This window comes from Leuresthes tenuis, unplaced genomic scaffold, assembly GCF_036924035.1.
Source record: "Leuresthes tenuis unplaced genomic scaffold, fLeuTen1.0.hap1 SCAF_15, whole genome shotgun sequence".
Lineage (NCBI taxonomy): Eukaryota > Metazoa > Chordata > Actinopteri > Atheriniformes > Atherinopsidae > Leuresthes > Leuresthes tenuis.
The window spans coordinates 32,370,963-32,394,269 of NW_027325369.1; the positions used below are offsets into that span (position 1 = coordinate 32,370,963).

The 23,307-nt window shown below is 42.4% G+C and overlaps 1 protein-coding gene across 1 annotated transcript; it reads left to right on the forward strand.

Moving 5' to 3' along the window:
- The first annotated feature begins 11,889 nt into the window (after positions 1–11,889).
- LOC140270655 (dynein axonemal heavy chain 6-like) lies at positions 11,890–22,474 on the forward strand. The gene is made up of 19 exons (XM_072365852.1): positions 11,890–12,080; positions 12,751–12,882; positions 13,977–14,294; positions 14,403–14,537; positions 14,633–14,726; positions 16,482–16,642; positions 16,714–16,815; positions 16,891–16,998; positions 17,103–17,192; positions 17,264–17,402; positions 18,332–18,483; positions 18,638–18,790; positions 18,871–19,116; positions 19,221–19,349; positions 20,541–20,654; positions 20,754–20,897; positions 20,964–21,169; positions 21,398–21,527; positions 22,445–22,474. Exons 1-19 carry the CDS (start codon positions 11,979–11,981, stop codon positions 22,472–22,474), a joined length of 2,685 nt encoding a protein of 894 aa, XP_072221953.1. The 5' UTR covers positions 11,890–11,978.
- Positions 22,475–23,307: the final 833 nt, after the last annotated feature.

Here is a 23,307-nt window from a genome sequence, read left to right on the forward strand (position 1 = left end):
GAACTGAACAAACTCTGATTTTATTCTGTGTTTGCACACGTTTATAACGAGCTGCTGCATTTATTTCCTGTACATAGAAGAATGAGGGCAGGATAAAGACTTAAAGACGGATGTTTTTATTTTATACAGGCACCCAAAATGGGTTAAAGTTCACAATCTAACAACGTGTTCATTAGTTTTCTTCACAGTGACTTAATATTTGTTCAATTATTCATTTCATTCTGTTTTCTGATGTTATTAACGGTCATCTCTAATTATTTGCCACAGCAGCAGACAATGATATGAACATTTTAAATGTATTTTTACGACACAGGAGCCTATTTCCAAAATAAACCATATCTTATCGAATCCTTGGTTGTTTTTGTACCTTAACTGTAAGATAATGTTTGAGTTCATGTGCTCTACTCGGCTTTTGTTGCTAAAAAAAAAAAAAGCAAAATAACGTTCGTTAACCGCTTCTTTTAAATAAAAACAATTGTGAAGTTTAAAAAATAAACTATTTTGCTCTGAAATTTTAGTGCATTTACAAACCAAATGAGTCAACTTTATTTTACTAATCAGTTTTTACACATCAATTCATCAGTTTATAGCTGTAAGTATTTCGTTGGTAGTATCTTCATTTTGTTGGGAAACCGTTCATCCGAGTAACCGTAACGGCTAAATAACTGCCATTAACGGCACAGATAACGGCCGTTGGTTGTGAAAGCTAAATGAAAAACATCGTGGAGCTCAAACCTTGAAAAGGTATGTGTGTTTGAATATCATTTCAATAATATTTTATCAAGACAGCTTTTTCCCCCAGAAATGAACTATGTTGGAAAATACGAATTTAATCGGGTGTCAGTGTTGAAAACTGACTCTGAACTAAAACTAGCTAACTAAAACTAGCTAAAATTCGGTTCAGGCAAAGTGTGGTCAACAGAAAGATCTAACCCGGTTCAAAATAAACGTGCTAAATATATTCCATTTTAGCATACTAATCTTTTGTAAAGTGTGGTAATTGTTAGCCCGAACCTTTCATTGGAAGCCCAAGAACAAGCTGGAGAAATCGTTTATTAAATAAAGTATTTATTAGTGGTCACATAGTAAAGTATATTCCAGCTGGACTCGGAGTGCCAGAGCTCCCGCAGGAAATCCGTCAGGCCGAGCCCCGATATCCGGAAACATTTCATATTTATATTCAGCTTTATCTCACAGAGGTTGTATTCACACTTGTCAGAGTATAATTGGACAGTTCTTAGTGGCATGACCAGGCCAAACACTGTCCTTGTTGTGTTCTTTGGATGTGATAAACTGTTTTAGGCTCGGATCTAATGTACCAGACCTAACTGCTCCAAAACAGATGTTCTGTCTGACCCAGTTGTTTATGTCATTCTAAGGTCTTGGACCATTTTAAGGTCATCTGTTGTGCAGTATGAGCAGAGTGGAAAAGTACCAGCTAGAACATTGGTTATTTAGTAAAATACAGAATATGAACTTATAATGTCTAAGAACAAAGCCAATTATAACATAATGATTTGTTAACTTTAAATTAGATATTTTGGAACAACTGATTTTGTGCTAAGCATATTTTAGTGGAAATTAAATGATAGAAAAGCAGAATGTCAAGTGTAAGTATTTGTACTTTTGAAAACTTAAATATATATTCAACAAAAAGTATTTATTTTAAGGCCTGTTTTCTTTTCAAATATTCCAATTAAGTACAATTATTTGTGTTGTGAAAAATTGTTCAAAGTGTGACATTAGCATACTTTTGCTATAGCTCTAGTTAGCACATCTTTCTGTTAGTACGTTAATAAAATACTACTAAACTCGTGTAAAAATATGAAGAACAATAAAGTACATTTATTTCTCACTTGGGTAGCTTTAAGAATTTCTACAAATTCTTATTTTGAAGCGGATTTGAAGACGATGTCCTGCCCTCCAAAGCCTGTGATGGCTTCTGGATCTCTGAGGGATTCTCCACCTGGCGTCTCTGGTCAAAGCAAACACAGTAACTCCAGAAGTAGGCAAAGCTAATACCACGCATTTAAATACTTTATAGAAATATCAATCAGAAAAATGTTTATTTTGTATTGACGAACTGTTTCAGAATGGCAGCACAAAGTCCCTGATTTGCAGCCCTTAACTCTCCCACCAAGACCTCCAGGACCTGTGAAAGACCCACAGGTGAGTAAGATAAACCAAGATATGTGGGAATATTTTACATTATTCCCTGACGTTAATCCTTCCAGTGGTATGTCGGCCTTTGTGAAGCAACCACGTTCCAAAGAAGAAGTGCAAAAATTCTGAGCAAATATTAAAACCTACTGATGTTGTGTAAAATGTAAATAAAAAATAAAATGCAACAATTTGCAAATGTCATGAATCAATATTTAATTTCCAGTATGAACAGAATGGATCTTTTTCTGATATTACTCCACAGTTTCTGCATACTGCTGAACTTCTTTCAGGTGCTCTGCTCAGGTGACCTGTTGCTAATGAACCTGATCAGTTGCAGCATGTTTATTACCATTGACTTTTTCCAGCCTTTTGTTGGCGCTGTTCCACCTTTGAACTGAAGTTTTTAATGAACTGGTAAAATATCCCACTTTCACATGTTTTCTGCTGGTTTATGAGGTTTGCAGGTCGTTGCTTTCTGTGTTTGTTGACCTTAAACATGGCGCCCTTTTTCAGGATTTGGGGTTTTATTGATTCAGTAGTTGGAATAAATAGTTACAGTGTGGATCATTTGCTTCTTAACGAAGGCTGCGCTGAAGAGACGTGCAACACGGAAACATCCCAGCCTTCAACACATGAAAGCTCGTGACCAGATGATTTTTCCAGGTTGGAACGTTCAGCCACATGAACACAGCGACCAGCCGTCCGCCCCCCCACATCCACCGCCCACTGCAAAGGTGAGTGACAGGCGTGGAAGATGAGGATCAGCAGAGCTTGGGGGGTTTTGTTCTTTCTTCAGATGTTTTACTTTCACTGCACAGAACAAAATGTTCATAGTTTTGTCTTTTTTTGTCCCTGATGTTGCTGTTGATAATGAACAGAGGGCAGCTGGAGTTTCAACGGGATAGCTGATATCCTTTTTAAATTAATGGCAAAAATTGACCGGATTAATCAATCTGCAATAAATGAAATAAGACTGAAGACACGTGGAGGCCAGTTGGAACAGAGAGCCTGCCTCAGGAATAGCTACAGCATCATCTTTGAACAGCTTTTTAATGTGACTTCACAGTTCTGGAGATAATATCACAGCTTATGAAGGTTCTCAGTCTCTGTTTTGCTGTTTCTTCTCATTACAAGTGACCCACCCTCCTCATATCAAACCAGATATGTCCAAAATTCAGTTTAGAGATCATACACACTGAGCTAAAGTGGAATATAATAATAACTAAACTAAATAATATCTCAGTTTCTGCTTGTGACATGTTGTCTTTGAACTATTTTCCATTGAATGTAACGTGAATGATTTGTAAGATATTATTTGAGATTCACGTTGTGTTCTGTGATCAAATCATACAGTTATGGATCTTTTGCAGATGTCATTTGCTTCTTTTTAATACAGGTTGAGCTCAAGAGGCGTGAAACACAAAAACAAGACAGTCTCCAGCACATCAAAGTCCGTCAGCTGAGGTTTCTTCCAGACAGGAACGCTCAGTCCTCTTTAGCTGAGAAAGATCCACAGCCCACTGCAGAGGTCAGTGACAGCCTTTTATGATGAATGAATTGTGCTTTGCTGCTTTCTCTGAATTTATTTTGTGATCAAACAAAAATCAACCGTCTACAAGCAAGTAAAATAGAAAGTTTCCTCTTTTTGAATTCAAAGGTTTAACCTTTTAGGACTTTAAAAAAGAAAGATAATCTGCTCCTCAGCAGGTGTTAAAACTCAGTAAAAACAACCTCAGATGAACACCGTGTCTTTATTTACCAGCAGCCAGGAGCTGCTGATCAATGCTCTGATTAACTGATCATCAGTCAGTGTGAGCAGCTCTATAAAAGCAGAAGTTCTGTCAGTTTTCAGGTGTGTGTTAACACGATGCCAAGGAGGAAAGACATCAGCAATGACATCAGCTGCTGCTGCCCATCAGTCTGGGAAGGGTTATAAGGCCATTTCCAGACTATCTGGAGTCCATCATTCTACAGAGAGAAATATTATTCACAAGTGGAAAACATTCAGGACAGCTGTCAATCTTCCCAGGAGTGGACGTCCCAGCAAGTTCACCCCAAGGTGAAAAAGCCCAGAGCTACATCTCAGACTCTACAGGCCTCAGTTAGCATGCTAAAGGTTAAAGGTCACCCCAGGGTGAAAAAGCCAAGAGCTACATCTCAGACTCTACAGGCCTCAGTTAACATGTTAAAGGTTAAAGTTCATCCCAAGGTGAAAAAGCCAAGAGCTACATCTCAGACTCTACAGGCCTCAGTTAGCATGCTAAAGGTTAAAGGTCACCACAGGGTGAAAAAGCCAAGAGCTACATCTCAGACTCTACAGGCCTCAGTTAGCATGTTAAAGGTTAAAGTTCACCCCAGGGTGAAAAAGCCCAGAGCTACATCTCAGACTCTACAGGCCTCAGTTAGCATGCTAAAGGTTAAAGGTCACCCCAAGGTGAAAAAGCCCAGAGCTACATCTCAGACTCTACAGGCCTCAGTTAGCATGCTAAAGGTTAAAGTTCACCCCAGGGTGAAAAAGCCAAGAGCTACATCTCAGACTCTACAGGCCTCAGTTAGCATGCTAAAGGTTAAAGTTCACCCCAGGGTGAAAAAGCCAAGAGCTACATCTCAGACTCTACAGGCCTCAGTTAGCATGCTAAAGGTTAAAGTTCACCCCAAGGTGACCACCAAGGAAACAAGGAAATAGAACCAAACGTAGAATCTGAAGCAGCAACACTCAGTGAAAGCTGTTCCAGACTCATGTTTCCCGTCGTGTTCCTTCAGCTTCCTTTAATGACTCGTTTTAATGCTTCGGGAACTGAGTTTTTCACAGGAATCTGAGTCCATTCCTGCTGAATCCCAGATTTCAGCTGCTCAGCAGGGTTCATCTGGTTAGGATGCCTCCTGGTCGCCTCCATTTGGAGGTTTTTCTGACTGTTCTCGGTGAGCAGATGAACGTATTTCATGCCAGAAATAAGGTTTAAAAATACCAGAGTTCCCCTTTAAGCTAATGTTACGTTTAAGGTTTGATTCAAGCTGTCCATGATGGATGGAGTCTGAACAGTTTCCTGAAGGGGGAAGGTAGCCCCCTGACACTGATGTCACATCAGTGTGACATCAGTGTGACATCACAGTGCACTGTGATGTCACACCCATACCCACATGAAGGGATGACATCACTGTGATGTCATAGACACTGTCATATACATCAGAGGGCAATTATGTCACTTGGAATGTTACCAGTTTCCAAACACAGAACCTGCAGAACTTTAAACTGGAACAGAATTTATCTTTAGTCAGACAAATCAAGCAGAAGAAGGAAAAGAAGAGAATTTGAAGATGCCTCTATTCAAAAAGGTAAATACATTTAATAACATTTAAAGATGTTTTTGGGTCAGAACACAGCTCCATAGTTATGTAGCGTTAGAGAAATCCACAGATCTGTGCAGAAGTGTTTAAACAGCCTTCATTTCTTTACATTTTCCTTCCAAGCAGCCACACTTTCTTCTAATCTTTTAAAGTGGCCCTAAGCAATAGTTCTCCAGGCTTTCTGAAGGTCTTTCAGTTTTCAGGGGAAAGTATTTATCTGTTTGTTCAGCCACTTAACTCTGAGCTGTGAAGCATTCAGGCAGAAAAAAGGCTCCAAACTCAAGGGATGAACCAGTGTTGTGTCGACACAGAACAGACAACTTAGCAAAGAAGCCATTTTAAACTGGATCTTTAGGCACTTTGCTAAGTTGTCTGTTCTGTGTCGACACAACACTGGTTCATCCCTTGAGTTAGGAGCCTTTTTCTGCAGGAATGGTTCATAGGTCAGAGTTAAGTGGCTTTAGAAATGAATAAATACATTCCTCAGGTACGAGGACTGGACTGAAGCAGCCAATGTCTGTACATTTTGAAACATCTTTTGAAAGCTTGGAGTACAGCTAAAGACAACTTTAACAGGTCACAAGAGAGTCGAACTCCTTAGACGCTAAATATAAAGAAATGAGAACTGGATCAGGACTTTCACAGAGTCATTTAGATCTCTGCGAAGCTGTGCTCTGACAGTAACACATCTCCAAAGTGTAATTGTATCTGTATATAGATAGATTTCTTTGTTAAATAAATGTAAAATTAATCGATAAAATAACTAAGAATATCGTTCAGAGACATTTTTTTGCTAACAATTGTATGTTTCCTTTACTTTCAACAGGATTCAAGAATTGTAACCCCGAAGGAGGAAAAGGACACATCCAGCCCCCCTGTGTCTTCAGATGAGAACTTTGAGTATGCAGAGATGTTCGTCTCTGGTATTCTTCAGCAATCTGCTGAAAATATCGATGAGCTCCTGCAGTTTGTTTCCAGGTTGAACAAAGCGGAACGCCTCAATTCGATCGGGGAAAGTGGATCCTCAAAGGAGTCCTGCGCCAGCCAAAAAGTTGAGAGGCATTTGGAAAGATTTTTCAAACTCCGCAGGGCTTTTGCTGAGGTGAAAGAGGAGGTCGCAGTCGACAAAATGCCCAAAGAAAACGAAATGGAACATAAAGGAAAGTCACATAAAAGATTTAAATCAGGATTAAAGAAAATATTTAAATTTGGAAAAAAGGAGGATGAGACAGAACAACAGATGGAAGTTGAGTCAGAGGAAGCTGACCTGACGGCTGCATGTCCTTCTCCAGACTCAGTCCCTGTATGTTCTACAGACTTGGGTAAAACTGAGGACTTTGACTCAGCTATGACTCATGTGGAACCTGAAGAACCTGCAGAAGGAATCAAGGAGACTGCTGACGATGTCCCAACATCACCCAAAGATAGTAGTGACCAATCACCCCAAGAAGCAGAACTTACTGAAGATACTTCCTCCAGTGACAAACCAGCTGCCACAACTATGTACAAAAAGATCAAGAAAGGATTAAAAAACATTTTTAAATTGACCACAAAGGAGGATGAGACAGAACAACAGATGGAAGTTGAGTCAGAGGAAGCTGACCTGACGGCTGCATGTCCTTCTCCTGACTCAGTCCCTGTATGTTCTACAGACTTGGGTCAGACTCAGGACTTTGACTCAGCTATGGCCCTCAACAAGTCATCCCAACTGGAAGAACAGGACCAAGACGGATGTCCTTTCAAAGAAGAAGGCTTCATGACAGATTTAGGATCCGAAACAGGAGAGGATGGCAATGACATTATTGTACCAGAGAATAAGGAAATTCCCCCTGAATTAACCCCAATGGGTCCATCCCAGTCGGAGAAACACCATGATGGGCTTGGTGCCAATGAGGAAGATGGGAAGAAATACACAGAGTCAGCATCAAGCCCCTCAGGACAAGACGGACCTGCAGAGACCCATCTGGAACCTGAAGAACCTGAAGAACCTGCAGAAGGAATCAAGGAGACTGCTAATGATGTCCCAACATCACCCAAAGATATTAGTGACCAATCACCCCAAGAAGCAGAACTTACTGAAGATACTTCCTCCAGTGACAAACCAGCCGCCACAACTATGTACACCAAGATCAAGAAAGGATTAAAAAACATTTCTAAATTGACCACAAAGGAGGATGAGACAGAACAACAGATGGAAGTTGAGTCAGAGGAAGCTGACTTGACGGCTGCATGTCCTTCTCCTGACTCAGTCCCTGTATGTTCTACAGACTTGGGTAAAACTGAGGACTTTGACTCAGCTATGGCCCTCAACAAGTCATCCCAACTGGAAGAACAGGACCAAGACGGATGTCCTTTCAAAGCAGAAGGCTTCATGACAGATTTAGGATCCAATACAGGAGAGGATGGCAATGACATTATTGTACCAGAGAATAGGGACATTCCCACTGGTTTAACCCCAATGGGTCCATCCCAGTCGGAGAAACACCATGAGGATGGGCTTGGTGCCAATGAGGAAGATGGGAAGAAATACGTAGGGTCAGCATCAAGCCCCTCAGGACAAGACGGACCCGCAGAGACCCATCTGGAACCTGAAGAACCTGCAGAAGGAATCAAGGAGACTGCTGACGATGTCCCAACATCACCCAAAGATAGTAGTGACCAATCACCACAAGAAGCAGAACTTACTGAAGATACTTCCTCCAGTGACAAACCAGCTGCCACAACTATGTACACCAAGATCAAGGAAGGAGTAATAAACATCTTCAAATTGAACACAAAGGAGGATGAGACAGAACAACAGATGGAAGTTGAGTCAGAGGAAGCTGACCTGACGGCTGCATGTCCTTCTCCAGACTCAGTCCCTGTATGTTCTACAGACTTGGGTAAAACTGAGGACTTTGACTCAGCTATGACTCATGTGGAACCTGAAGAACCTGCAGAAGGAATCAAGACTGCTGACGATGTCCCAACATCACCCAAAGATAGTAGTGACCAATCACCACAAGAAGCAGAACTTACTGAAGATACTTCCTCCAGTGACAAACCAGCCGCCACAACTATGTACAAAAAGATCAAGAAAGGATTAAAAAACATCTTTAAATTGACAAAAAAGGAGAATGAGACAGAACAACAGATGGAAGTTGAGTCAGAGGAAGCTGACCTGACGGCTACATGTCCTTCTCCCGACTCAGTCCCTGTATGTTCTACAGACTTGGGTCAGACTCAGGACTGTGACCCGACCGCTTTCGAGTTGAACCTTCAAACAGATCCAGCATCAGTACCAGAAGCCAGTCTGACCGGATTGAAGAAATCTCTCCAAGAAATCATCGAGGAGTACTTTGAAAGTTTAACCGAGGAGTAAGTAAATTTGTGTACATTTGCAAGAGAAATATGTTGAAATATGTTATTCCTGTTTTTAAGTGATGATCCATGAGGAGTTCAGCACTGTGACAGCTTTGACCATCGACTCTGTCTCTGAAATAAGTAACCTCTTCTTCAACATCAGCTAAGGAGAGTGGGAAAGAGGCAATTTGTTTGTAATAATGCGAAATAAAATCTTTAAAAATAAGTTTTTCATGTTTTGTGTCATGTCTATGAGAAATTATGACCTGAATAGCGTTGGTTCTGGTTGTATGTGTTGGAGAATAAAGGAGCTCAGACCAGATATTCACTTTAAAGCTGCTGAGAACTGAACAAACTCTGATTTTATTCTGTGTTTGCACACGTTTATAACGAGCTGCTGCATTTATTTCCTGTACATAGAAGAATGAGGGCAGGATAAAGACTTAAAGACGGATGTTTTTATTTTATACCGGCACCCAAAATGGGTCAAAGTTCACAATCTAACAACGTGTTCATTAGTTTTCTTCACAGTGACTTCATATTTGTTCAATTATTCATTTCATTCTGTTTTCTGATGTTATTAACGTTCATCTCTAATTATTTGCCACAGCAGCAGACAATGATATGAACATATTAAATGTATTTTTACGACACAGGAGCCTATTTCCAAAATAAACCATATCTTATCGAATCCTTGGTTGTTTTTGTACCTTAACTGTAAGATAATGTTTGAGTTCATGTGCTCTACTCGGCTTTTGTTGCTAAAAAAAAAAGCAAAATAACGTTCGTTAACCGTTTCAGTTAAATAAAAACAATTGTGAAGTTTAAAAAATAAACTATTTTGCTCTGAAATTTTAGTGCACTTACAAACCAAATGAGTCAACTTTATTTTACTAATCAGTTTTTACACATCAATTCATCAGTTTATAGCTGTAAGTATTTCGTTGGTAGTATCTTCATTTTGTTGGGAAACCGTTCATCCGAGTAACCGTAACGGCTAAATAACGGCCATTAACGGCACAGATAACGGCCGTTGGTTGTGAAAGCTAAATGAAAAACATCGTGGAGCTCAAACCTTGAAAAGGTATGTGTGTTTGAATATCATTTGAATAATATTTTATCAAGACAGCTTTTTACCCCCAGAAATGAACTACGTTGGAAAATACGAATTTAATCGGGTGCCAGTGTTGAAAACTGACTCTGAACTAAAACTAGCTAACTAAAACTAGCTAAAATTCTGTTCAGGCAAAATGTGGTCAACAGAAAGATCTAACCCGGTTCAAAATAAACGTGCTAAATATATTCCATTTTAGCATACTAATCTTTTGTAAAGTGTGGTAATTGTTAGCCCGATCCTTTCATTGGAAGCCCAAGAACAAGCTGGAGAAATCGTTTATTAAATAAAGTATTTATTAGTGGTCACATAGTAAAGTATATTGCAGCTGGACTCGGAGTGCCAGAGCTCCCGCAGGAAATCCGTCAGGCCGAGCCCCGATATCCGGAAACATTTCATATTTATATTCAGCTTTATCTCACAGAGGTTGTATTCACACTTGTCAGAGTATAATTGGCCAGTTTTTAGTGGCATGACCAGGCCAAACACTGTCCTTGTTGTGTTCTTTGGATGTGATAAACTGTTTTAGGCTCGGATCTAATGTACCAGACCTATCTGCTCCAATACAGATGTTCTGTCTGACCCAGTTGTTTATGTCATTCTAAGGTCTTGGACCATTTTAAGGTCATCTGTTGTGCAGTATGAGCAGAGTGGAAAAGTACCAGCTAGGAACATAGGTTATTTAGTAAAATACAGAATATGAACTTATAATGTCTAAGAACAAAGCCAATTATAACATAATGATTTGTTAACTTTAAATTAGATATTTTGGAACAACTGATTTTGTGCTAAGCATATTTTAGTGGAAATTAAATTATAGAAAAGCAGAATGTCAAGTGTAAGTATTTGTACTTTTGAAAACTTAAATATATATTCAACAAAAAGTATTTATTTTAAGGCCTGTTTTCTTTTCAAATATTCCAATTAAGTACAATTATTTGTGTTGTGAAAAATTGTTCAAAGTGTGACATTAGCATACTTTTGCTATAGCTCTAGTTAGCACATCTTTCTGTTAGTACGTTAATAAAATACTACTAAACTCGTGTAAAAATATGAAGAACAATAAAGTACATTTATTTTTCACTTGGGTAGCTTTAAGAATTTATTTTGAAGCGGATTTGAAGACGATGTCCTACCCTCCAAAGCCTGTGATGGCTTCTGGATCTCTGAGGGATTCTCCACCTGGCGTCTGTGGTCAAAGCAAACACAGTAACTCCAGAAGTAGGCAAAGCTAATACCACGCATTTAAATACTTTATAGAAATATCAATCAGAAAAATGTTTATCTTGTATTGACCAACTGTTTCAGAATGGCAGCACAAAGTCCCTGATTTGCAGCCCTTAACTCTCCCACCAAGACCTCCAGGACCTGTGAAAGACCCACAGGTGAGTAAGATAAACCAAGATATGTGGGAATATTTTACATTATTCCCTGACGTTAATCCTTCCAGTGGTATGTCGGCCTTTGTGAAGCAACCACGTTCCAAAGAAGAAGTGCAAAAATTCTGAGCAAATATTAAAACCTACTGATGTTGTGTAAAATGTAAATAAAAAATAAAATGCAACAATTTGCAAATGTCATTAATCAATATTTAATTTCCAGTATGAACAGAATGGATCTTTTTCTGATATTACTCCACAGTTTCTGCATACTGCTGAACCTCTCTCAGGTGCTCTGCTCAGGTGACCTGTTGCTAATGAACCTGATCAGTTGCAGCATGTTTATTACCATTGACTTTTTCCAGCCTTTTGTTGGCGCTGTTCCACCTTTGAACTGAAGTTTTTAATGAACTGGTAAAATATCCCACTTTCACATGTTTTCTGCTGGTTTATGAGGTTTGCAGGTCGTTGCTTTCTGTGTTTGTTGACCTTAAACATGGCGCCCTTTTTCAGGATTTGGGGTTTTATTAATTCAGTAGTTGGAATAAATAGTTACAGTGTGGATCATTTGCTTCTTAACGAAGGCTGCGCTGAAGAGACGTGCAACACGGAAACATCCCAGCCTTCAACACATGAAAGCTCGTGACCAGATGATTTTTCCAGGTTGGAACGTTCAGCCACATGAACACAGCGACCAGCCGTCCGCCCCCCCACATCCACCGCCCACTGCAAAGGTGAGTGACAGGCGTGGAAGATGAGGATCAGCAGAGCTTGGGGGGTTTTGTTCTTTGTTCTTTCTTCAGATGTTTTGCTTTCACTGCACAGAACAAAATGTTCATAGTTTTGTCTTTTTTTGTCCCTGATGTTGCTGTTAATAATGAACAGGGGGCAGCTGGAGTTTCAACGGGATAGCTGATATCCTTTTTAAATTAGTGGCAAAAATTGACCGGATTAATCAATCTGCAATAAATGAAATAAGACTGAAGTCACGTGGAGGCCAGTTGGAACAGAGAGCCTGCCTCAGGAATAGCTACAGCATCATCTTTGAACAGCTTTTTAATGTGACTTCACAGTTCTGGAGATAATATCACAGCTTATGAAGGTTCTCAGTCTCTGTTTTGCTGTTTCTTCTCATTACAAGTGACCCACCCTCCTCATATCAAACCTCATAAAATGTGAAATTCAGTTTAGAGATCATACACGCTGAGCTAAAGTGGAATATAATAATAACTAAACTAAATAATATCTCAGTTTCTGCTTGTGACATGTTGTCTTTGAACTATTTTCCATTGAATGTAACGTGAATGATTTGTAAGATATTATTTGAGATTCACGTTGTGTTCTGTGATCAAATCATACAGTTATGGATCTTTTGCAGATGTCATTTGCTTCTTTTTAATACAGGTTGAGCTCAAGAGGCGTGAAACACAAAAACAAGACAGTCTCCAGCACATCAAAGTCCGTCAGCTGAGGTTTCTTCCAGACAGGAACGCTCAGTCCTCTTTAGCTGAGAAAGATCCACAGCCCACTGCAGAGGTCAGTGACAGCCTTTTATGATGAATGAATTGTGCTTTGCTGCTTTCTCTGAATTTATTTTGTGATCAAACAAAAATCAACCGTCTACAAGCAAGTAAAATAGAAAGTTTCCTCTTTTTGAATTCAAAGGTTTAACCTTTTAGGACTTTAAAAAAGAAAGATAATCTGCTCCTCAGCAGGTGTTAAAACTCAGTAAAAACAACCTCAGATGAACACCGTGTCTTTATTTACCAGCAGCCAGGAGCTGCTGATCAATGCTCTGATTAACTGATCCTCAGTCAGTGTGAGCAGCTCTATAAAAGCAGAAGTTCTGTCAGTTTTCAGGTGTGTGTTAACATGATGCCAAGGAGGAAAGACACCAGCAATGATCTCAGAGAAGCAGCTGCTGCTGCCCATCAGTCTGGGAAGGGTTATAAGGCCATTTCCAAACTATCTGGAGTCCATCATTCTACAGAGAGAAAGATTATTCACAGGTGGAAAACATTCAGGACAGCTGTCAATCTTCCCAGGAGTGGACGTCCCAGCAAGTTCACCCCAAGGTGAAAAAGCCCAGAGCTACATCTCAGACTCTACGGGCCTCAGTTAGCATGCTAAAGGTTAAAGGTCACCCCAGGGTGAAAAAGCCAAGAGCTACATCTCAGACTCTACAGGTCTCAGTTAGCATGTTAAAGGTTAAAGGTCACCCCAAGGTGAAAAAGCCCAGAGCTACATCTCAGACTCTACAGGCCTCAGTTTGCATGTTAAAGGTCAAAGTTCACCCCAAGGTGAAAAAGCCCAGAGCTTTTATATCCAGAGATGTAAACTGGGAAATGAATAATGAGATTGTTATGTTTGATGCGATCGTTTAATCAAACATGCACCTTAAGTACTGCTCAGAGAGCAGAGTGGACGAGTTCCTCAAAGTGTTTTCTATGAGGAAATAACTTCTTTATTGTAGAATGAAGGCAACAGTCAGATTGGGTTGACATTGTGTGCCTCAGAGGTTCAGACACGTCAGCCAAAGCTTGTGTTTTAGCTCCAGCTTCATGTTTGCAGGAGAAAATTCATCCTTCCTGTGTTTCTCCACCACTTTATCTCTGCTCTGTTTGCCCCAGAGTCTCCTCAAAAGGCCACGTTTCATTCGGAGCAGCGCCCAGCAGGACCGGGACTCTTCCTACCCTGAGTCCAACATCGATGACCGTTTATTGACCTTTCTTCGAAGCGAGATATCGCTGGATAGGGACGAGGCCGAGTACACAGCCATCGAGCAGCGGGTGAACCTCCGCAGGCTGCTTCAGATCCCCTTCTTTGCTCTCTATGAAAAGTGGAAATGCTTCTACATCTGGCACACCAAAGTTTTTGAGCTGAAAAGATCAAAGTCGATTGGTTTTCCCAGAGCTTTCCTCCGTAACATTCTGCCTTCTGCCAGTCAGGTTTGTTCAGAAGTTAATTGTGTTTCAGCCTGAGCACCACAGTGTAAATCTGCTGAAAGAAACTGTTTGGATCTCGTGTTGTTGTCAACATTTGAATATGTCATGCAGTCCCTCGGTCCGGCACTGAGAGAAATCAGGAAAATGTGCAGCCAGGTCTGTGTCCCAGACTTCTGTCACATTAAGAGAAAGCACACATACACTCTGCAGGAGTTCCAGGACACCCAGACCAAACACCTGGAAGAGGTGCGGTCGTCCACCTGTGCAGAAACCATTCCCAACATTTCCCATGTGCTGTGTTTTTATATCTCTGTGGGCCTCTTCTGCCCTTTTTTTGTCAGGTTTGGCTTGTTCTTGAGGAGTTTAAAGAGAAAGTTAAGGAGGTGACGCTTAGTGCCGGCCGTGACTACGTGTTGGAGCATCAGTCCAGAAGCAGTGAGATCACAGCGTTGCTGTTTCAAAAACCTCAAGAAGATGACGTGAAACGCCGTCACAGGCTGATCAGTGTCTGTTTCTCTTGCCGGTTCATCCAGTGAGGACATTTCTTACTTCTTGTTGATTTCATGACTCTGTGTAAAAGGTAAATAAGAACAGAATGCTGTTATCTACCCTGTTTATGGAGAACAGTACGAGACAGAATATGAAACAGAGAAACAGTGGGACACGAGTAATATCTGGAACATTCACAACTCATCTGTGGCTCCAGGTCAGTAGCATGATGGGTAATGAAAAGATCATCTAAGGCAGAGATTTTTGGAAGAAAATGATTTCATCGCTCAGTGAAAGAGTTTTTAGGAATTTAGAAATAATGTTTCTCTCCTCTGGAGAAAATCTCTGTGCTCAATCACTTTTAATTAAAAGCAAGAGAAATGTGATTAAATCAGACAAAAAATACACTTAGAAATGAATAGAAGAATTTGACGAACCAGGATTTGAAGTTGTTCTGCCTCAGAGACTCCACAGACGCCTCGAATGACCAGCAAGTCTTTGTCTTCTATTATTCATCCATCATCGGGTCTCAGAACCAACAGGTCCAGCAGGGAAACCCAGACATCCCTCTCCAGCTCCTCCTTTGGATCCCGAGGCGTTCCCGTGAGTTCTGGTTCTGACCCGGGGCCTCCTCCCAGGAGGCATCCTAACCAGAGGAACCACCTCAGCTGACTCCTTTCTATGTGGAGGAGCAGCGGCTCTACTCCGAGCTCCTCCCCCCCGGATGGTGGAGCTCCTCCCCTGGATGGTGGAGCTCCTCCCCTCGGATGGTGGAGCTCCTCCCCCTATCTCTAAGGCTGAGCCCCGCCCCCCTCTGAAGGAAACTCATTTCAGCCGCTTGTATCCAGGACCTCATTCTTTGGGTCAGAACCCAGATCTGTGAGCACAGGTGAGGGTTGGAACAAAGATGGAGCAGGAACCTGAAAGCTTCTCCTTCCGGCTCAGCTTCACCAAACGGACCGGAGCAGCGCCCTCATTACTGCTGACGAAGCCCCGATCCGTCTGTCCATCTCTGATCCAACTCACCATCACTGAGAACCAGGTCCAGAGATGCTGAAACTGCTCCAGCTGAGGCAGAGGCTCATCCCAGAGCCGCTGAAGGTCAAGAAGCCAACAGAACCACATCATCTGCAAACAGCAGAGCTGTAACCCTGAGGTTCCCAAACCAGACGCCCTCCTCCCCCCGACTCCACCTGCGATCCTGTCCCTGAGAACCACAAACAGGATCTGTGACGAGGGGCAGCCCTGGTGGAGTAAACCAGCTCCACTTTGTACCGAGAACATGGACTCAGCTCCTACTTTGTCATAAAGGGACTGAACGGCTCACAGAAATGAGGGTAAAGATCCGGTCCACTTCACAAACTGTATTCAAAAGTTCTTTTCAGTTTTCTACTTGTCGGTGTTCTTAAAGCCTTCAGACTGAACTCCATTAAAAACATTTCAGTGTAAATCTCAGTGAACATGGTTTATTCCTGCATCCATAAGTTAAGTTCAGATTCTATCACACAAAGAAAATAAATCTCTAGTTTTAACATCTGAAATGTTGTATTTTTCTTTTCTTTTTAAATGGTCGAACTTGTTTTTAAATTGACCTTTTATTCAGAGTGTCCTGCTGTTCCTCCTCTGTTCCTTTTCATGAGAGTTGGGTCAGTTATCAGTCCGCCCACTCTGTGTCTCACCTGCCCAGCTTCGTTCGTTTAGCTGACTATTTGCTGGTCGACACCTGGCATAACCTGGTGGTGAACGCAGCCGATCAGCTCCTGACTGTGATCCAGGAGCAGGTGGCCCAGACGCCCGACCACGCCGTCATTCAGAGCTGGAGCCGCAAGGCTGATGCTGCTGAAGCTCAAAGCGACACCCAGGTAGGACACTGGCGGCAGATCGGCCTGCCGAGCAGAAGCAGAGCTGTGTTGAGTTTGCTTTGTCTCTTCAGAGTGCGGCGCCGCAGGATCCAAACCGCCGTCCTCTGTTCATCAGCGAGATGATACTGGACGCAAAGAGTCTGGCTTTCAAACCCTCAGAGGAAGACTGTCAGGTTGGTTTAGATTCCAGTGGTTAGTTTGGAGTTTCCGTTTCCTCATCAGAGCCTTAACCTGGAGGATTCCCGCAGGACGCTGTGGCAGAGGTCATCGGGCAGTTTGAGAAGACAGCGATGTCGGTGAAACCGCTCAGAGCAGATCCTGACTTTGATGTGTTGACTGACACCGACAAGTATGAGGTAAAAACCCCACAGCCTGATGGGTGGAGTCAGGATAACCGTCCTAAAAGGTGCTGACATGTCATTAATGCCACGGTAGCCAACATTTAATTTGTGAATTATAGGGGCTGAAGAACAAATTCAGAGGAGGTCCGTCTTTGGAGCTGATCTTGAAGACAGACACTCACTTTCAAAGTGTCAAGCAAAGCATCAGGGTTGGTGTTAAGCTTCTGTTCACTTGTTTCGGTTGTACTCTGTCTGGACTGACCTTTGCCCCCCCCCTCAGGATTTAGTCCAGCAGGCCTTTGAGGCAGCAAAAGTGTACTGTCAGACGTTCGAGTCTTTTTCAGTTTCCTCCAAGGAGAAGAACAGTCTGAGTCTGGGTATGATGAGGCAGCAGGACCGAGGTAATCTGCAGCACTTCTGTTATCTTTTTAACATTTAACAGCACAAAGGATCTGTGTCTGAAACGTTTGAATCCAAGTCAGAAAGAAAACCAGAAATCCTTAAATCAGGTTTGTTTGACTAAATTTGTACAGTTTAAATGACACCACATCTAAATATATGCTGGGCTCACATTTCCACCGTCCCAGACTGAAAACTGACAGTCTTTGTAAAATCTTTAGTCTGAGGCTGGTCTGGGACTAAAAACCCTAAACACTCGTCTTTAGATGTGAGCTGATAGTCTTTCAGAGTCTTTTCTAAGTCTTCTGGTGTGAGGGCAGCATTAGTCACTTAGCTTTTATCCAAAGGGTCGTACAAATGGGGAATAACAGCAAGCTTCAGCGCCTTAAGAAGCCCTGCTCTGCACATTAAGTGCTAAATCACTTTTAATGTGTTTAAATGTCAGAGTGATGGTGTAAGGAAGTGTTGGGCTGTTGGATCGGACAGTTCAGGCTTCATCCGTGTGGGTAAATCTGAGATCCAAGCAGAGATTAGTGCTGAAACAGTGGGATCACAGTGGGACAGGAACAGTTTGGTGTCATCTGCAGAGCAGTGATGCAAGCAGAAGGAGATCCAGGTGTTTGTCTGGTTTCCCCTTCTCAGAGAGTACAGGTAGCAGGATTTACTGTGTCTCTACCTGCCCAAAGGGAGCTGGAGTCTTGGACCAAAGATACTTGGGTGTTTTCTTGAAATCTGGCAGACGTACACAATATATTTGCTAAGCTGATGTTATGAGGCATCACTTTTGCCTTCTGTTTGCTGACTGCTGACTGCTGGCTGTTTTCCGTTGTTTCTGCAATTAAACTGTGAAAATGAACCGAGAGGGAAGGTTTGCAGAAAGAGTGTCTTAAGCTGTGATCTTTAAGGGGTTCACTCCGTTTAGGCTAACGATTCTGACTCGGTTTCACAGGTTTGGTCTCCTTTGAGAAAGCGCTGGAATCATTTAACAGTCAACACGAGGAGGCCTTAGACATCGAAGAGAGGATCCATTTTGGTTTGCTGCTGCTGAACAACACACAGCTCAAAGACAAGATCGTGACTTCTTCCATCTGCTCTCTACAGGTCAGGACGAGCTTTTCGATTCTTAGAGCAGGTCATAGAAATAATCTGCTCCTTATCAGAGCTCATGATTCAGTAACACAGCCTGAGATGAACACATTGCACCAAGAACTGAAACCAAATCTGTGCAGAAATCAGTGCTTCTCTTCCACTTCAGGCCATCAATCAGATACTTCTGGAGGAGGCCAGAAAGAAACGAGACGTCATTCTCGCTGAGATCCGTGAAGGCAATTCGAAGCTGGAGCTGCAGCCCTCTACCACTGCTGAGATGGCCGGCTCGCTCATATTCCTGGATGAGATAGAAGACCGGGTGAGACGCTGTTAACAGGAGTAAATAACCAGCAACAGTCAAAGACTTTTGCACTGGATGTCATCCTCTGTCCCTCCCAGGCTTTGGGCATCGGAAAGGAGGTGGAGTCGGTTTGTAAACTGTACAATCTGATCAGAATGTACTCGCTGCCCATGCCCCTCGAGGACCACGTGGAGTTTTCCTCACTGGAGCCCTACATGGACGACTTCCTCGGCAACATCAGTTGTGCAGCAGTAGAGAGAAACTCCAGCATGAGCAAGTTCTGCAGATCCCTGTGCACAGACATGAAGGAGCTGCAGCACAGGGTCAAAGATGCCAGCCTCAAGGTGTGTGGAGACGTGATGGAAGCAAAGCTTTCCTTCACTCACTCACTCTTCTCATGTGCTCGTGTGCATGTACCCTGCTTCTACTGTAGTTTTTTTATGTGTAGGTTTCAGATATCCTCAGCATCGACGCAGATTCCTCCCAAGTGCGTCTCCGACTGCAGGAAGTCCAGGTTTCCATCGGAGATCTTCAGGCGCAGGCATCTGCCTACGCTTCCTTCCAGCAGAAACTGAAGGTGCCGCAGCTGTATTTCAGCAGTTAGGGTTCACAAACTTCAGCCTGGCCACTCGCACGCTTTACAACCTCCAGCATCTTCCTGAGTCAGAGCAGAGACTCAGAAAACACAAACCCTGTCTCCAGAAATACCACAGAAACTTAAATCTGGGGTTTAAACCTTTATTTAACAGAAACAAGTTCAGAGAAATGATTTTCAGAGTCTTCACTGACCACCTTCTTTGTATTCAGGAAACAGAACCAAACGTAGAATCTGAAGCAGCAACACTCAGTGAAAGCTGTTCCAGACTCACGTTTCCCGTCGTGTTCCATCAGCTTCCTTTAATGACTCGTTTTAATGCTTCGGGAACTGAGTTTTTCACAGGAATCTGAGTCCATTCCTGCTGAATCCCAGATTTCAGATGCTCAGCAGGGTTCATCTGGTTAGGATGCCTCCATTTGGAGGTTTTTCTGACCCAGAACTGAGATTATTTATGCCATCTGGGCTGGGAACAGATTGCTGAGGGATGTTAGAATATTAGTTCTCTTCTGGTCCTCTTAAGTCTCTAAACTACCTCAAGTCACACCCCTAAACCTTGTGTCTCCAACATGGGTGAAAGTTGACTGTGTTTCAGTGTCATTTAGGACAAGTTTTAAACCAACTGCCTCCAGTTACCAACGTGTGCATCAAGCTGCGACATTTCAGCCAACAGTGAAGGCTTAAAGCAGCACAACGGACCGAAGCCTTTTGTGTACATTAAAGCCAAACTGAGCACTGAGCCAGAAGCAACCGCCGCTAACAGGAAGCTCTAAAACAAGCAGCCGTGAAGTCATTTACACGACGAACCACTGCTAACAGGAAGCTCTAAAACAGGCAGCCGGGAAGTCATTTACACGACGAACCACTGCTAACAGGAAGCTCTAAAACAAGCAGCCGTGAAGTCATTTACACGACGAACCACTGCTAACAGGAAGCTCTAAAACAAGCAGCCGGGAAGTCATTTACACGACGAACCACTGCTAACAGGAAGCTCTAAAACAAGCAGCCGGGAAGTCATTTACACGACGAACCACTGCCGCCCCGGACCAGAGTTTCTGAGCAGTCACTCTGATCAGGGCGGCAGCTGTCATGGTTCATCACAGCACAAGGGGTGTTTTTACTTTATAAATATCTGCCATGAAACTTGTTCCTTCTCTGTTCTGCTAAGTAAAGATGGAGGTGGCTGAGTTTCGCTCCCTGAAGGACTTGGCTGCAGAGTTCAGGCTGACGCAGCTGCTGTGGGACTCCCTGGAGGAATGGGACGCTTTACGGGCCAGATGGCAGCAGGTGAGGCGCACACCTGATGTCACACTGATGACTCACACGAGGAAGTGTTCGGACGTGTGGGTTCTGAGCTCCACGGTGTCCTTGTTCACCCGTTTCCAGAGCACACTCGGACAGCTGGACCCGGACCAGTTCAGCTCACAGGTCAGCAAATACAGCGACTGCGTCTGTCAGCTGGAGACGGGCCTGCCCCCCAACAGTCTGGTGCCCGGGCTGAAGGACAAAGTGGAAGTCATGAAGCAGAAGGTGAGTGGACAGAGCTCTGCTGTGTGGGGGGTAAAAACCTGAGCTGAACGGTGTTTCATCCTTCAGCTGCCTGTGATCAGAGACCTGTGTTACCTGTGTGTGAATCCGGAGGACTGGAAGATCCTGGAGGGTTTTCTGGGCTTCTCACTGAGTGTTGAGGGACTTACTGTGGCTGCTTTGGAAAAGCTCAACATCTTCTCCCACGAAAAGGACATACAAGAGGTAACACACATGTTTACACTGCAAGGTTCTGCTCTGATTCTGGTCCTGAAGTGCAAAACACACAGACGACAGAGAAAAGGGAACATTTCCCTTTGAATTTTTAGGAGAAAAGCAGCAGCAGCTCTTTCTTGTGACTGGATCATTCAGTCAGGATCATTTCCTGTTTCTGGTGTGTACTGATCTCACAGTAGCTAAGTTGGACGTGCAACCATTTCACTGTTTCTGGGGGGATTTAGACCAGCTTGAACCGGGTCCAGATGAAAAACGACACTCTTCAGACTGGACTGCATCACTTCTGGAATAGATATCAGATATTTAGGACCCAAAAACAATGGTGAAAATAAGTTTGAACAGCTTAGAGCTGCTTGGTACGGTACGAAACCGCCTCGGTCCGGCCCCAGAGCGCATGTGAGACCTCATGATCAGCATATTTAAGATGTTAGCTGAGAGTTAAATCAAGAAGGGAGGTGTAGAGAAGAGAATTGAGTCTTTTTTTCCTCGTGGAACACCTTTTTCCTGAAAAAAATGAACTCTGCTGCATCGATATTTGCTCTGATTCTTGTTCTCATTCCAGGATTTTTTAAGTGTTGAAGTCTTGAGTTGAACTTTGACCTGGACTGGAATAAAGGTTTTCAGCACACATGAAACCTTTATTCTGGTTGTCAAGATGCAATAAAGGGCCATTTCACTGCTTTTGTTGGCCTATAGAGGACTTTAGACCAGGTCCAGGTCAAAACCTTCATTATTTAGGCTGATCAGCTGTTGACTTTTTGAACAAAGGTCAAACTGAGCTTTAACCTACGACCTGGTGAGATCTGTGGAAAACAGGAAATGACATCAGCCTGTTGTGTCCCGACGTTTTCAGTAGAAGCTGAATATTCTTGTGTTTTACACTTAAAAAAAAAAGCTTTGGCACAAGCTGATTTAACCTTTTAATTTCTATTATATCGGTTATTGAAATGTATTTGGGTTTAGAAGACTTTCTAATCCTGTCAAAGGACATTTTAAAGGTTCGGTTTACGTAAGAAAATAAATCGTGTTGGGGGGGGGGTCAGTTCTGCCAACATTATGCTGCATAAATAAATATTTTGTAATGTTTTCAGGCCAAGGCAGTGGCTGTGAGCGAGGCCAGATGTGTGAGTAGCACCCAGACACAGTTACACATGTGTGCAGTCGTATGATGGCACCGTAGATGCAGTGTGTTTGTGCGTGTGTGTGTGTGTGTGTGTGTGTGCGTGTGTGTGTGTGTGTGTGTGTGTGTGCGTGTGTGTGTGTGCGTGTGTGTGTGTGTGTGTGCGTGTGTGTGTGTGTGTGTGTGTGCGCAGGAGGAGGAGGCGACAGAGGAGATGCTGTGATGTTCAGGCTCCTCCTGTAGAGAAGATGGAGGATTCTGTCTCTCCTGCCATCAAACAGAGGTTCACCTCAACCACTCACTCTTTATTTATTGCTTCAACATCCAGGAAACTGTCCTGTGAAAATATTAATTTCATCTATTTATTTTCACAATGTCCATAAAAGACTTTTACCTTTTTTTTTTTGCATTGTTGTTATTCAGAGGTCCGCTCCCTGCTCCCTCGGTTCAGGTTAACCAGTGGAGATAGTTTTGATGGATGTGTCCTTAGTGTTGACAGAAATAACAGGCAGTGGCATTTTGTGCAATTGTTAAAGCTGACATTGTAGAAATGAGCTGAAAGATGTTGATGAGGAACAGAGGAGCCTGTTGTTTCTGTTAAATATAAAACTGTCACGTCTTTGTGTTACACAACAACAGGAGCTGAAACAAAGCTTTGGGGATCCTAACTGACCTGAAACAGAACAAATTCACACAGATTTAATGATTGTTTGATTAAGTTTGTGTCTTTTTCTGGTTTCAAATGTATTAAAAGATTTTATTCCACCGTTTACAGATGTTTTGCATGTGACTCTTTCACCCTTTCCTCACCTGTTTCATCTGGAGTTGTTTTTCCAGTTTAAATTTGTCACTATATAGTCCAAAATCGCTTTAACTCTTTGAGTATCCTTTGGAAGGATCTCCAGCATTGGATAAAACACAACAATCAAACCACCTTATAACATTTGTTCTTCAGAGAAAAGATTTAAAATTGAGTTTGAAAATGGTTTGATCGAAACTGTTCTTGTCGTTCGCTTCTGAAATAAATTATACTGAATAAAGAAGTATTGAAAAGTT

Excerpts from the sequence above, each read along its gene's own strand:
- LOC140270655 (XM_072365852.1), top strand. The coding sequence starts at position 11,979 with ATGAAAGCTCGTGACCAGATGATTTTTCCAGGTTGGAACGTTCAGCCA. Across the intron at positions 14,538-14,632 it reads AGACCAAACACCTGGAAGAG|GTTTGGCTTGTTCTTGAGGA; the intron begins GTGCGGTCGTCC and ends TTTTTTTGTCAG. Across the intron at positions 16,816-16,890 it reads CCTCAGAGGAAGACTGTCAG|GACGCTGTGGCAGAGGTCAT; the intron begins GTTGGTTTAGAT and ends GGATTCCCGCAG.